General features: G+C 37.3%; 3 protein-coding genes across 4 annotated transcripts in view; all 3 read right to left on the bottom strand.

The window, feature by feature from the left end:
* Positions 1–442: 442 nt before the first annotated feature.
* On the bottom strand, positions 443–7,065 carry LOC107726922 (serine/threonine-protein kinase PLK3-like). Its single transcript, XM_016536614.1, has 15 exons — positions 6,767–7,065; positions 5,351–5,458; positions 5,153–5,269; positions 4,935–5,064; positions 4,752–4,839; positions 4,577–4,672; positions 4,275–4,473; positions 3,972–4,098; positions 3,730–3,842; positions 3,221–3,338; positions 2,695–2,778; positions 2,423–2,585; positions 2,118–2,247; positions 1,858–1,971; positions 443–1,761 (listed from the first exon to the last, which is right to left on the bottom strand). The coding sequence occupies exons 1-15, from the start codon at positions 6,965–6,967 to the stop codon at positions 1,564–1,566; spliced, it is 1,986 nt and encodes a 661-aa protein (XP_016392100.1). The 5' UTR covers positions 6,968–7,065; the 3' UTR covers positions 443–1,563.
* A 1,356-nt stretch (positions 7,066–8,421) lies between these two features.
* On the bottom strand, positions 8,422–10,244 carry LOC107726916 (calcyclin-binding protein-like). The gene is made up of 6 exons (XM_016536608.1): positions 10,095–10,244; positions 9,588–9,801; positions 9,399–9,495; positions 9,060–9,159; positions 8,872–8,966; positions 8,422–8,617 (listed from the first exon to the last, which is right to left on the bottom strand). The coding sequence occupies exons 1-6, from the start codon at positions 10,110–10,112 to the stop codon at positions 8,458–8,460; spliced, it is 684 nt and encodes a 227-aa protein (XP_016392094.1). The 5' UTR covers positions 10,113–10,244; the 3' UTR covers positions 8,422–8,457.
* Positions 10,245–10,702: 458 nt separating this feature from the next.
* Positions 10,703–13,255, bottom strand: part of LOC107726917 (28S ribosomal protein S14, mitochondrial-like) — a 12,438-nt gene continuing 9,885 nt past the window's right edge. Inside the window, exons 1-3 of one of the 2 annotated variants that reach the window (XM_016536610.1) lie at positions 11,670–11,768; positions 11,245–11,409; positions 10,703–11,034 (exon numbers count right to left, since the gene is read on the bottom strand). In XM_016536610.1, coding sequence (XP_016392096.1) covers positions 10,852–11,034; positions 11,245–11,409; positions 11,670–11,738 — 417 coding nt within the window. In that variant the 5' untranslated portion in view covers positions 11,739–11,768 and the 3' untranslated portion in view covers positions 10,703–10,851. Of the gene's footprint in view, positions 11,035–11,244; positions 11,410–11,669; positions 11,769–13,255 lie in introns of those variants that run through there. The other variant, XM_016536609.1, reaches the window with a different exon arrangement.

Here is a 13,255-nt window from a genome sequence, read left to right as displayed (position 1 = left end):
CATATTTTATCTACAAATCGTAATTTTATATACACTTTTTATTTTATTTTTTTGGATTTTATGCTATAAGAAAATAAAAGACATAAGCAGTAACATGTTTTTATTTTCTGCCTTTGATCATTCTTTTTAACAAGTGCTGTCAAACGATTAATTATGATTAATCACATCCAAAATAAAAGTTTTTATTCACATAATATATGTGTGTTTACTGTGTATATTTTATATATATATATATATATAAATACACACAAACGAACAAAATAGGGTCAGTACGTTTTTTTTGAAAGTTTCTTATGCTCACTTAATTTAATGTCTTGCTGAGGAAAAAAAAAATAAAAAAAATAAACAATTTTAAACCATATTATATAGTTTAAATTTAATTATCTTTAATCCTTTAATTGTCTTTAAAATCTGAAAAAGAATAAATTCAAGAGACAGAAAATTTATATTTTCAATAAACTTTATTCCCCCCCCTCGCTCCCAATACATAAAAAGTGATCATACTGAACATTTCCCAGTGTTGACACCGTACAATTATGTTACATCAATAAATAAAAAACTATAAATAAAAAAATAAATAGAACACGTGCCACAATTAATTAATAATACTTGTTAGGATTTGTCTGAGGGTAATGGTTTTCACGATGTTGGTATTCTGAACACTTAACACTTACAGCCATGGTCACAGTTTTGAGGACATTATGATTACTTATGATGGAGCATGTCAAGTAAACAAAGCTGGAGGCACACTGAATACATAGTCTTCTTTTTTTCTCAAGTACAGACATTAAAGATATAATAACTTCTAACAGGCAAAAAGCTTATATCAGCTGTGTATTTGTAGTGTTTCTTCTCCCACTCCTGCCTAATTCACTTGGAAAACCGAATATGAAGACTCAATATAAAGCCCCTTTCATTCCCTTTGTGACTTAGACTTGAGATTCAGGGCCATTATTGCACAGAGGAATCCATCAGAAAGGCACTTTAGTCTCTCCCACTCCTAACTGCTCCTCCATGAATTACAGTTCCACCTCAGCCATTTACCTCTGCCATCTTTAAAACTAATCTCATTAAAAGAATAACCATTTGGTGTCCGTAGCTCTTCTTGTTTGTGTACTATTTAGTGAAATAAAAAGTCTTTAAAAAAAAACAAAAAACAGGTGATAGAGCATAAAAAGCCACGCCCATCTTGCGCAGTGTTTGGGACACTGCAAGCAAAATCAAGACGCTTAAGAACCCTGTGAGTTTTATGCCATCTGCACTTCAGTCCAGCTAAAAAAAAAATAAACATAAAAAAATAAAAAGAACAGGCTCAAATTTTGGTTGTGCACACTGTGAGTCAAGCTGGTAGTGATACTGTTGGTGTAGGCTCAGTCGCAAAAACAACAAAAGAAAACCAAACAAAACAGTGCACCATAGTTCAAAGAGGCCAGCCAATGACCAAGGACAGGAGATCTTCGTGGCAACGTGGAAGCTTCCCCTGATTTTTTTCTTTGTCATAGTCCTTTTTTGCTTCTCAAACGGAAGCGGTAAGCAGCAAATCGCAATCGAAGTTCTTAGGCATTATGCGTTGGTGTAGTGCTGGAGGAGCTGTACCACATAATGAAGCCGCTGCCGGAGCTCCGAAGAGCAGCCCCATTCGGAAAGCACGTTCAGAGGGTAGGAATTAGAGACACGCTCCTTACTGATGTAGGTCAGCAGGTACGAGGAGTCCGAGGTCTTACACAGGATGATTTTTGTGTGGTCTGTGTAAAAATTAACCTGCGAAAGAAAGCGGATAGAAGGGGTACGTTATGAATCGGCCAAGCAACACAAATCGTCAATGTTTCATGTGTTTTTGCATGATCAGAGACTTACCTGTAGGGTTCGGTTGTCAAAGAGCATGACTAAGGCGTGATCAGTTTTGATCCACTGCAGAAGCAATGGAGAAGAGCTTTGAGGTGGCTGGTCCTCACAGTTGATGTCTCCACCCTAGAAAAAGGAAAAACTTGTTTTATAAAATAAACTATAAAACTTAAAAATATTTAGAAATTAGAATTTAAATTAGTTATTTAATAGAGTATCTCATAACTCAAATGTTTAAAATGATACATTTGAGGGCTAATTTCTGGACTTACCTCCATCAGGTTCTGCTCCATGTAGTTAGCCATCAAATCCACTATGTGTTTTTGATTCTGGAGCTTTTCTGGTAGAGCATCAGCCGGAAAACTAAAGTGTTTGTTGTTTGTCAGACAGTAACGTACAGTCCTGCGGAAGAATAAAAAGTAGAACTTCACAAATAAGGTAAAGCTACTTAAAACAATTCGGTCGAAAGCAGAGACTTTGTAAAGGGTAAAGCACTCTATGTGGGTCAATCAGAGCTCAGTCCAAATGCCAAACTGGAGACTCGGAGAATGGGAGCACAGAAAGTAAGCTGACGTACCTCCGCTGGTCACACAGGCTCAGATGAGTGCCTTCGTTGAAGAGTACGCCAATGTTTTGATTGGAGAGCTGGTAGCCGAAGCCGTATTTGTTGGAGTAGTCGACCCACTTGGTTACCCATATGAAAGGCTTGGTTTTAGAAAGGCAGGGTGGGTTTCTTGAAGCTAGAAGAGGAAAGGACAATATTTGAGTACATGATCAATGGCTTAAGAGTAAACCTTGAAAATGGCCATCGCTTAAGCACCTCAGTGTGACCAGAGTGTGGGAACAAACCTGTTGGCATGGAAGACAAGCAGCTGTTAAGAACCTTCATGGCAGATTCGGCTACAGCAGCAGGGGTAGGGATATAGTCACTAGCTGAAGGGGGGGGGGAACAAAAAAAACCAAAGTCAATTATTTATTTATGGACAGCAATTGAAAGCGATTTCATTACTTGAATAATAATAATGAAATATATTAGTGGTGTCTTGGTTATATTTTATATTATATTATAGACAACAGTTGTTCTGCTTTACATTTTTGCAGAAAACCATGACCCTAAACTTTTGATTGGTAGTGTAAATGCAAAAAGGTAGACAAATCAATGAAGGGTAGAAATGACAAGTCACCTTGCTGCTAAACTAAGCAAAAACACAGCAAAAATTAAAAACGAATTAGGCCAGGATGTTTTTGGACAAACTTGTTCTTAATAGCGGCCTTTGAAAGCCTGGGGGTTGAGCCTAAAATAGGCCGCACACATACACATGCAAAACTATTTGCTACTATATGTCTGAGCAAATTCGCTTCTACGGTCCCTTACCATCAGTGCTGCTGGCGACAGTGCCTTTGAAGGAACGAGACCCAGACTTCCTGGACTCCTCCTCGGCCGGGGTGTCCAGAGGGCCAGAGCTTGCCAGTTGAACCGTGGGAGAAGTGGCCTGAGTATCAAGAGGAAGTCATATTGTTTTTACAATCATAAGTACTGCCTTGTACTCCGTTTCAAACAATTATCATGCACAGTGGACAACTATTTTCCAATCTCATGTCCCAAGCTTAAAAGATCTATTTGATTAACTTAGCGACTGTGTGGGTTTGGTCAGTACGGAGTTAATCTGAGACATTCAGCACAATAGCTGGACGATTGCACTATTATTCATCTACAGCAGCTTTCAAAACACGTTCCCACAGAGCCCACTTTAGCTGTGCTGAAAAACAGCATGCATACTGACGTGGCTTTCTGCGACAGTCATGAGTCAGCCAGGGAGCAAAAATTTACGGCGAAGCGATTAAATACACACCAATGCACATAAATGTAAGATGAATTATTACCTCATTCACTCCCATTGTCTTGTAGCTCATTTGCCGACCGATGGAGTGCTTCACCATGCCGGAAACCAGTTTAGAAATGTCATCTTTCTCCTCACAAGGCGTCTTTTCAACAGCTGCAATGACATTTCATGTCAATAACAAATAAACTAATGTCTGAAACTAAGGTTTGAATCCAAACCATTGGTGTTATTGTCAACTAAAACTATTAAAAATCGATTTTGGTAGCTGAAGTAGGCACATACCTTTCGACTTCTTCTTGCCAAAGAGGCTTTTAGCCATCTTGGTGAAGAACTTCTTGGCGGGGCTGGGTGGATTAAGCTCAGGCATCATCACACAGCTGCTGGGAGGGAGTTTTTCTGGGGTGAAGCCCTGAGGGAGTTAAATAGTAGATGGATTTAAGAAAAAAAAATTAGAGGACTACAGAATTAAAATAAGGAACTGCCTAAGAACAAAGTAAACACTTCTTTATAATTAAGTTAAAAGGAAAAGGTTTAAATGTATTTGGACACAGATGAAGGACTACTCGGGGCTATTAGTATGCTAACCTTTGTGAAATACTCGTGGGCCAGTATCTGATCCAGTGTAAGGCGTTCAGAGGGGTCTTTCTGAAGGACTGCGGAGATCAGCTTCTGTGCAGATGGAGTGAGGGACTGAGGAAGGCTGTATCTCACTTCCTTAATACACTTGTATGTCTCTTTCAAGTCTAAGGTTTCAAAAGGTGGATTCCCACATAGGAGTGTGTACCTAAATAGACAAGAAAGGAACTCATCATCAGGGCTGCCACAACTGATGCATCATAAATCAACAATAATGTAGAGTAGTGCAGAGTAGACTTGATAAGACTTACATTACACAACCCAGCGACCAGACATCTGACTCTGTCCCATGGCCTCGTCTGTTTAAGACCTCTGGTGCCAGGTAGTTTGGAGTCCCGCAGATGGTCCTGTAAAAGAGTATTTTACATCAGCACACCGATAAAGTGTATGCTTAAAGTTAATGAGGAAAAAGGCACGTAAACTCACTTCTTCCTCTGCTCGAATGTCTCCAGCTTTGCTGCCAGCCCAAAATCTCCTAATCTCAAGTCCATGTTTTCATTCACAAAAAAATTGCCTGCAAAAACAAATTAGAGCATTATGAAATCAATTGCATTTGATGGATGTCATGCTATGATTTAAACAGCAGGCTAAATATAAAAAAAACAATACCTAGTTTGAGGTCTCTGTGGAGGATGCCTTTGTTGTGGAGGTATTTGAGCGCAGATATGATCTGTTTGAGGTAGTAACGTACTTCTGGATCTGTCAGCGTATGTCTTGCTTTCCAAATGTGTGCCAGAGACTGTAAATATGAATCACAGGATTACAGTAAATGCATTGTATTCACCAAATCAGACTATGAGAGGTCTGTTTTTAGCAAAGCAACTCACCTTTCTGCTGCAGAGTTCAAGGAAAATGTAAATGTTGTCTTGGTCTTCAAAATGATGGGAAAACTTCACCACATGCTTGTGTTGGAGGCTTTTGTGAAGCTCGATTTCATTGATGATCTGTGGGACAAAAACAATGAATAAACATTAGAGAGGCAGCTAGAAATATGATTCACGTGTTTTTGGCTATTGTCCATTTACCTTCTCTCTCTGGTGTGGCTTTGAGACTCTGCTCTGGGGAATAACTTTCACAGCATACATCTTGTTGTTGGCAAGATCCGTCATCTCATAACATCGTGCAAAACCACCCTAAACCAAAAAACATTATATATTAAAGTCACTCAATGTTTAAACAGGAAAAAAAAAAAAGCTGCCGTTTCAACTCAAGGTTATGATTAGCTAAAGCGTTTGGCTGCAGGTGCCTGTACAACTGTCTCAAAACTCATTGTGTCTGAAAAACTAGCTAATTGCTTACAAAGACAACATATCTGGAGATTACCAGCGAGTTGACCATTTGATTCCTACGTTTTCAGCATCACTAATGTCAAGAATGCTGTCTAGGCAGTCAGCTTAAATGGAGTTCAGAGACCGTCAATACATCCAGACTAGTATTTGCAATCTGGAATTGATTTAAGGGCATTTTTATCCTTCGCACAATAATAATAATAAAAAAAACAGTGTGTCAAACAAACATTTTGCAACTGCTATAACAAACAAAATGATGGCTATTATATCTATCTATCTAATTTGGAAAGCCATTTACATCTGATGCATCATAAATCTGCACAAAACATAACCTATTGATTTATCCTCTAAAATAAAAATGGCAAATTCTACGTTTATTAGCAGATTCGTTTAGCAAATTCTATGTTTGACGTTTTTTTTTAACAAACAACGAAATTCTCTCGCTCTCTTAAAATAAATCTCTTTGTCGCCAATTTCAAATATTTTGGGCATTTTTGCGCCAATCCTTAGTTTAGTTTTGATTTTGGTCCCAACACATGTACAAAGGAATGACGTATTCTTTTCCCAATCGACCAACCCCTCCTTACAGCATCGCACAATGATGCGGCACTTTAAAAACTGGGATTAACGAGACTACTAATAATCAATCGATTAATTAAAAGAGGAGCTTTGTTTTGTAAACAAGTGAACAAAACCGGGAGAGTGGTCATTGATTCCACTGCTCATGAGCAATGCAGCATCATTTTCATTGATGCACTGATTCATTCATCCATTCGTCTTTTCCTGACATCAAATCAAATCTGGAATCGAAATTAAAAATCCATCCAATAGTAAATTGCAAATACGGTCTTTGCAGAAAATCATACATAATGGATAATATTTGAAAGCAACATAGGATGAAGTGCTGGTAAACCAGCTGACCGGTTCTAGAAACACAGACAGAGCGGACTGCGGTCCAGTGGTTATGGTGCACCATCTCCCAAAACCAGCCGAACTCGCACTAGGACACGCGCGAGACCGATACATTGAGCAGCGTCCTCGTTTGAGCGCATCAGGAAACTCGATAAAGGAGACGGTGACAAATCGCATAAATAATTAAAATGACCAGCTCCGATGTATTTCAAACATTGAAAAACAGATTGGTAACGTTACCTTTCCCAAAAGCTTTCCTTTACAGTACGATCTTCCCGTCTTTGCGTCAACCACCACCTGCGCGAGCTCCGTCTTAACGTGCTCTGATTTACTCCGGTTCGGCTTGGCGGGCGGTTGAGGCGCTTGAGACGGTTTGAACAAATCCGGATTCATCATTTTACAGGAAAGACGCTGCGCTGAGGTAAAACAAGCGGGATCCATTCATTAATATAGATCCTTCGCCCTAGAAAAGACACTCCTTATGTGAAGTCCCAGAGCCTGGCGAAGTTCTCTTGTCCTGTAAGTCAAACATGCCCGACGCCGCCGGAGTCCTGCAGTATATAAGCTCTCCGTGACGTCATGGGCATGGGCGGGGCGATAGACGGGGACGTCTGGAAAGAAACAACGTCATTGGCTGCTGGAGATTCAATCAAAGATCAGAGAGAAAGTGTTGCAGAAAAAGTGAATGAAAACCTAAGAACATCATCCAATCATGGTTGACGGGATTATGGACCTCCAGATGACTTGCACTGGCTGCTTTAATGACAGTGTTTCTTTTTTCTTCTGTTTAGGGTTTGCGCACTAGACGACATGTCACATGCCATTAAAGGGTTTTAATGTGAACATTTGTTTAGCATTATCAAATCTGCTTTACATTATTTCATAATAAATAATGATTTATTATGAAATAATGTCAATTAATGAGATTAATTCATTGTAAAAACACAATATACAGATGCCCACCATGAGTTACACTTTATCACATTGTACATAATACATTTTATCATACTGTATCGTTATGTATCATTCAGAGTTGAATCAGACATAATGTGGATAAAGCCAAATTACGTCATTGTGGAATATACATCTGTATAGAACTGAACTGAGAAACTTGTGGTTTCATGAGCCCCCTTGTGGCTCAACAAATAAAGTACGGGGACTTTTTTTTTTTTTGCACATAATGTTCTTTAGATTAGAAAATGATTCTGTGACCGAAATTATAATCGACAAACACTAATTCACTGTTTAGTTTAGTTCCATTCATACATTTTAATAATATTGCATCACAGCAATTTTATGAACATGGGTCTTTTTAGGCACTTAAATAAATAAATATAAACACTCCTTATGTATATAACAAAACTTATGTATATCCTGTTTTCATACACCTCCTTGTGGATTGATAGGAAAACTACAGGGACTATATATTGTACATAAAAAAAACACATTTATTTATACAATTATATTATCTAAAAAAGGGTTTTGAGACTGTATTAAAATAGTTTTCTTTATTTTTTTTTAGTTTAGATTTATTTAGTTTAGATACTCTGTTTTCTCTCCATGATGATGATAATAATATTGCATGACAGCAATATTTAATTTTATGACCAGAAGCAATAAATGACATTGACATTCTTTTATTTTCATTTTCCACAGTTAAGGTACATGGTCTTAAGTGCAAGAATAACACTGACTGAAAATTCACAGAACATTTGTTTACCTGAATACATATGGAACAACTTACAATTATCAACGTAGTCAAAATTACAGTGGGAAGGGAAATGCTTCATGAAACAAAACTTTCAATAACAGCTGCATTTAACAGGAAAAAAAGTACAAAAATACATAAACTAATCTGAATAAATTGGAATGGCATGTATGCAGCAGTTGAATTTGGGTGCTTCACTGTAAAAGCAGATCAGTAAGCTGGCTTAGAAGTCAAAGTCATCTGCTTTGGCCTTCTTCTCCTGAGACTCAACCCAGGCCTTGTTGATAGTGCGTTTCATCTCGTCATCTCCATCCGTGTAGATCTTCTTCAGGACGCTCATCAGCCCCTCGCTTGGATCAGCATTCGCATTCAAGTTGGGTTTGCTGAAACAGACAGGTTACAATTCAATTAGCTTTTTTGACTTATAAACATAATTTTCAGAACAAAATTTAATATGATGCTTATGATGTTACCCTGATAATAGTGCATTATGCAGTCAAATATATTTTTAAATGTATACTTTTATCATCTTCATTTTTTATGCATAAATCTGCACCATTGAATTTAAATTTTGCTTTAATATACGGTTTTTAAAAGTACAACCAATAGAAAATGAAAGTGTGTGCATTTTACTCACTCTTTCTCCTTAGACTGTTTTTCTACTTGTGTCAAGCAGTCCCACTTTTTTGTTGACTTCTTCTTGCACATAATAAGGACCATGTCTGTTTTTATCTGTAAACAAATGAAGTGCGGCCTCTTTATCTATACAATTTTACAAATCAATTTGACAACAAAATATACAATAACATAAAGAAAGTGACATACCTTTTTACTACTCTCTGCTACAATAATGGGATATAAAAGGTTGTTGACTGTCATTTGATGGTTCTTCCCATCCAGATCTTTGACTAGAACATTGAAACCTCTGTGAAAACAGAAAAGAAGGACGTTCAGACCATTATGCTGCCCATATATTTTAGTTGAAAGGACCTTCATATGCATAAGCAAATGTATGACACACACACACACACACACACACACACAATAACAAATTTCTCCCTAACTAAATATTGAAAGCATCAAAAAAAATAAGCAATATTCCACCATTTTACCATAATAAAAATGATAAACTAAAATTAAGCAATATTCAGTGCGAGACCACACCTCTCTGTGAAGTTGGCCTCAACATTTTCAGCTGGAATAGTATGTACTCCTTTAAGTGTGATGTAGATTTTGACGAATTTGTCAGACTGGTCCCATCCTAAGAGAGTGAGACAAACAATAACAGGTGTATTAGACCATACATATGATTGTGGAATAGCCTATGCCTATTATTATGAGTTATGAACGCACCATAATGATTAATTTTAACTGTGTATCCTTTGAGTGTTGTGTCCGTTTTGTCTCCAGAGTCTTTCTTGGCTTGCTGCAGTTTCTGCTGTCGTTTCTGTGCCAGCTCTTTCTCTATCTTCTTCTGCTCTTGCGTTAACACACCCCGCAGGCGCTGGCGTTCACATTTCTCCAGCAGACTCGTGATCTCTTTAAAATCACTCTCAAGACCGGCGATCTAATGACACAAAGTCAAATCTGAGATCAAGTAAAGAAGCTTGTTTACATGTTCATTACAGCAGAGGTGAGATCAGCAAGCAGCTATCCTCTCACAGCCAAGTGATGCTTAATTCACCCAATGTGTATATTGTCCTATAAAACATCCTAGTAAAACATGAGTTTCATTCACACTCATAAGCTTCTTTATACTAGTGTACGGAGCTTTATAGTAGCCTACAATGAAAACGAACTAAAATTAATAACACACACGCACAAAATTAATAACACACACGCACAAACAGTCCATTATACCAGTTCATTGAGGTCCATCGCTGTCCTGAAGAAACCTTAGAAAACTACCTTCTGCAGTTTCTAATTGAAGTGATGAAAATAAACTTTGCTTTCAGTCAAGGGCGCTGCGTGTCCGCTGATATGCATTAAGCGTAGTTTCTAGAAGGATTCTTGCTTCCGCGTTAAGTAATGTCAAAATAAAAGTCCTCATTTTAGTGACCTTTGATAAATGACCACGCTTCTAAATAATTCTTACAAAAACCAAATATTCATAATCATAATTCATTACATTACATATAGGGTAAACTGATTCTCAACGTAATAAAATACAAAAAGATATACTAAATTAAAAAATTTAAATGTACTCATAACTTTCAAGATGTATTACAGCAACCAGAAAATATTCTAATATACTAAAAACATTTACTTGTTAACAAGTAAAAAGTACTAGTTTACACTTGCTTAATGTAAGGAGTGCTCATTTGCCAATGCACAAATAAGGTTAGATACCAGTAACCTAAAATCAAAAAAAAAAAAAATCACAAAACATGAAAGTAGCACATTACACCTTTTTTATTGTATCTACAATAAAATAACTTATATAATTTGCCATCAGTAGAAGACAAAAAAAAAATTGAATGTGAAATCAATTTAATAGAAAAAAATACATTTGAGCAGGTGCTTGTTGGTTTTGCAGCTCTGCGTCTTTGCATTTTATGCAAGAATATATTTTATTACAAGGTTTTAGAATAGAACACTTATACAATCCCATGGCTGATCACCACATTGATCTCTGTATTCCAGACATCATGTTGTGGTCCGCTAAATGACGAAAAACAATGCGACTAAGACGCCACCTGCGCTTCACTCCACGTGGACGAGATGTCATCACACACCTGTTGCGAATGCGCACGGGACAACTGTCTCGAGGCAGTGCGGCTATCTCTTTATCAGCTATCTCCTGTGGAAACAAACATGAGACACATGGCCTGTATTATTACTAGTTTCAGAGCAATATTTTGACATTTAATTCATTCGTTCATTCATTACAAGTCGAAATAAAGGTTACTGTTTAAAATCCTAAAAAAAAAAAAAAGCCAAACATGTACATGGAAAACAACCTAAATATATAAACTTCCGTTGAATGGAAACGGCAAGACTTTGAACGTACCTGTAGCTCTTTTGGCAAAACAGTATTCTTCCTAATGGCATTGATGCGCAGTCTTGTATCTGCATATTCAAATGCCATTTGTCTCCTTTTCACATCCCGTACCATTCTCCAGTCAACATAGTAGCTCCTGACCTGCTCCATCACTCCAAGTGAACTTCTGCAGGCCTGAAGAACACCAGACGAGATTTTACATTTGGATATGTGTGTTTTTGAAATACACCAAGTCAAAAACCCAAACAAATGACAAAAAATACAAATGACAAAATTTAGTCTATTTGGGAGACGTAAACTATAAATGTCACCATCATGTCTTCGAACATGTTACAGTGTCTTAACGTGATCGCAATCTAAATACCATTCAAACACAAATACAATGCATTCAAAGTTCTAACAGACTTTGAATTTACAAATCTGAATGAATTTACCTGTCTACAAAACGGCACGGACGACTGCAGAAAACCCATCCCCGTGGAGACGAGCTTCATTGCCGCCATATTTATCCAGCACTAACCTCGATGGTGGCTTTGAAGGGTAAGAATTGAGTTTACTATATCGTTACTGCCATCTACTGGTCATATTAAATGTTCATTCAAGCGTTTGGGTTTTGTCCTCACTCCTAATCAAAACAGTAGTAGACAATTTTATACTTTGTTATACAACAAGTTATACTTTGTTGTTGTACGATATAGCGGACAATATTGCCGACAACTGGCTGCCTTTGGATGATTGTCACGGCGAATATAGACTGCGATTCGCTTTTGAAAAGTCCACAGAGGATTGTAGCTCTGAGCATGTATTATCACCAGCCATGAAATAAGTTGTGTACAAAACAGATTCGTAAGGCACAATAATCAGTAAACAAATCAGAAAATATGAAGAGAAGTAATCCACATAAAATAGTTTGTGTGTAATTGCAGTACATTACCAGATAGTGGCAGAATGTCACTACTAAGTAGGCTACTAATTCAACAACACCAGAATCCCTGGATATATTACATAAAAACTTGGTTATTATACGTCAAAGGATTAAACTAACAAAACGTGCTTTAAATGTAGTACACTTTGACAAAATCTGTATGATCTTTTGGGGTTGGGGGTTGGGGTTTCACCTAAAAGTATTTTATTGTGTTTGTTTGCTTGTTTTGATTTTATAATAAATAAAAACAAAACAAGTAGATTGAATAGAAAAAGAATAGGGAATGCTAGTGTTAGAGGGTCATTTTTAAATGTCAGTTGAACAGAAAAAGAATAGATAATGCTTGTGTTAGAAGGTCATTATTTATAATAAATAAAATGAAAACAAGTAGAAAGAAAGAACAGAGAATGCTAGTGTTAAAGGCTCCTTTTTTATTTTTAAATAAAACAAGCAGATAAAATTAGAGTTAGCATTATAATAGAGAGTGCTAGAGTTAAGATGAAAGAGATTTGTTTTCAGCTGTTTCTTAAAAATGATTAAGGACTCAGCTGCTTGGATTGAGTTGGGCAGGTCATTCCACCAGGAGGGAACAGTTAATGTAAAAGTCCATGAAAGTTTTGTCATAGGTAGAATGCAAAATGTTTCAATACAAGCATTTCAGTCAAATGTAATTTATGCAATATTTCAAACCTTTAACCCACTTGGGAAAAACGCGGACTTGGCAACCCTGCATCCAAGAAGAACTACCGGAGTCAGATTTGACTGATCTCAGGTCAAGAATAAGGAGAAATGACTGACAAGACCATGCTGGAGTATTTGCTGCTCAACAGATCCTGAGCTCATTGACAAATATCTGATCTTGTAAGATGTGCTCCCTTTACACAGATGTGATCGCGAAATCAAAAGTGAACAGTGCGAACGCTTATTCAAAAGGGATTTAAATACGCCACATACTGAGAGCGGCTCCCTGATGCGGCAAAATTATATACAATATTAGAATGTTTAAAGGAGTGGACACGAAAATCGCGGGAGCGAAACACATGTTGCGGGAGCAGGCGGCAATGGTCAGAGATTCAGCGGGAGTGGGATTAAGAA

The sequence above is a fragment of the Sinocyclocheilus rhinocerous genome, unplaced genomic scaffold (genome assembly GCF_001515625.1).
Source record: "Sinocyclocheilus rhinocerous isolate Xijiao unplaced genomic scaffold, SAMN03320098_v1.1 scaffold606, whole genome shotgun sequence".
NCBI lineage: Eukaryota > Metazoa > Chordata > Actinopteri > Cypriniformes > Cyprinidae > Sinocyclocheilus > Sinocyclocheilus rhinocerous.
This window is presented reverse-complemented; position numbering and strand designations above follow the sequence as displayed.

Bases quoted from the DNA above. Each gene is read 5' to 3' on its own strand.
- LOC107726922 (XM_016536614.1), bottom strand. From the start codon at position 6,967: ATGGATCCCGCTTGTTTTACCTCAGCGCAGCGTCTTTCCTGTAAAATG. The intron at 4,474-4,576 runs GTAAGTCTTATC...TTGTCTATTTAG, and splicing joins TGGTCGCTGGGTTGTGTAAT to GTACACACTCCTATGTGGGA. The intron at 2,248-2,422 runs GTACGTCAGCTT...ATTCTTCCGCAG, and splicing joins AGCCTGTGTGACCAGCGGAG to GACTGTACGTTACTGTCTGA.
- LOC107726916 (XM_016536608.1), bottom strand. The intron at 9,496-9,587 runs GTGCGTTCATAA...TCACTCTCTTAG, and splicing joins AGTTAAAATTAATCATTATG to GATGGGACCAGTCTGACAAA. The intron at 9,160-9,398 runs GTGTGGTCTCGC...CTGTTTTCACAG, and splicing joins GAGGCCAACTTCACAGAGAG to AGGTTTCAATGTTCTAGTCA.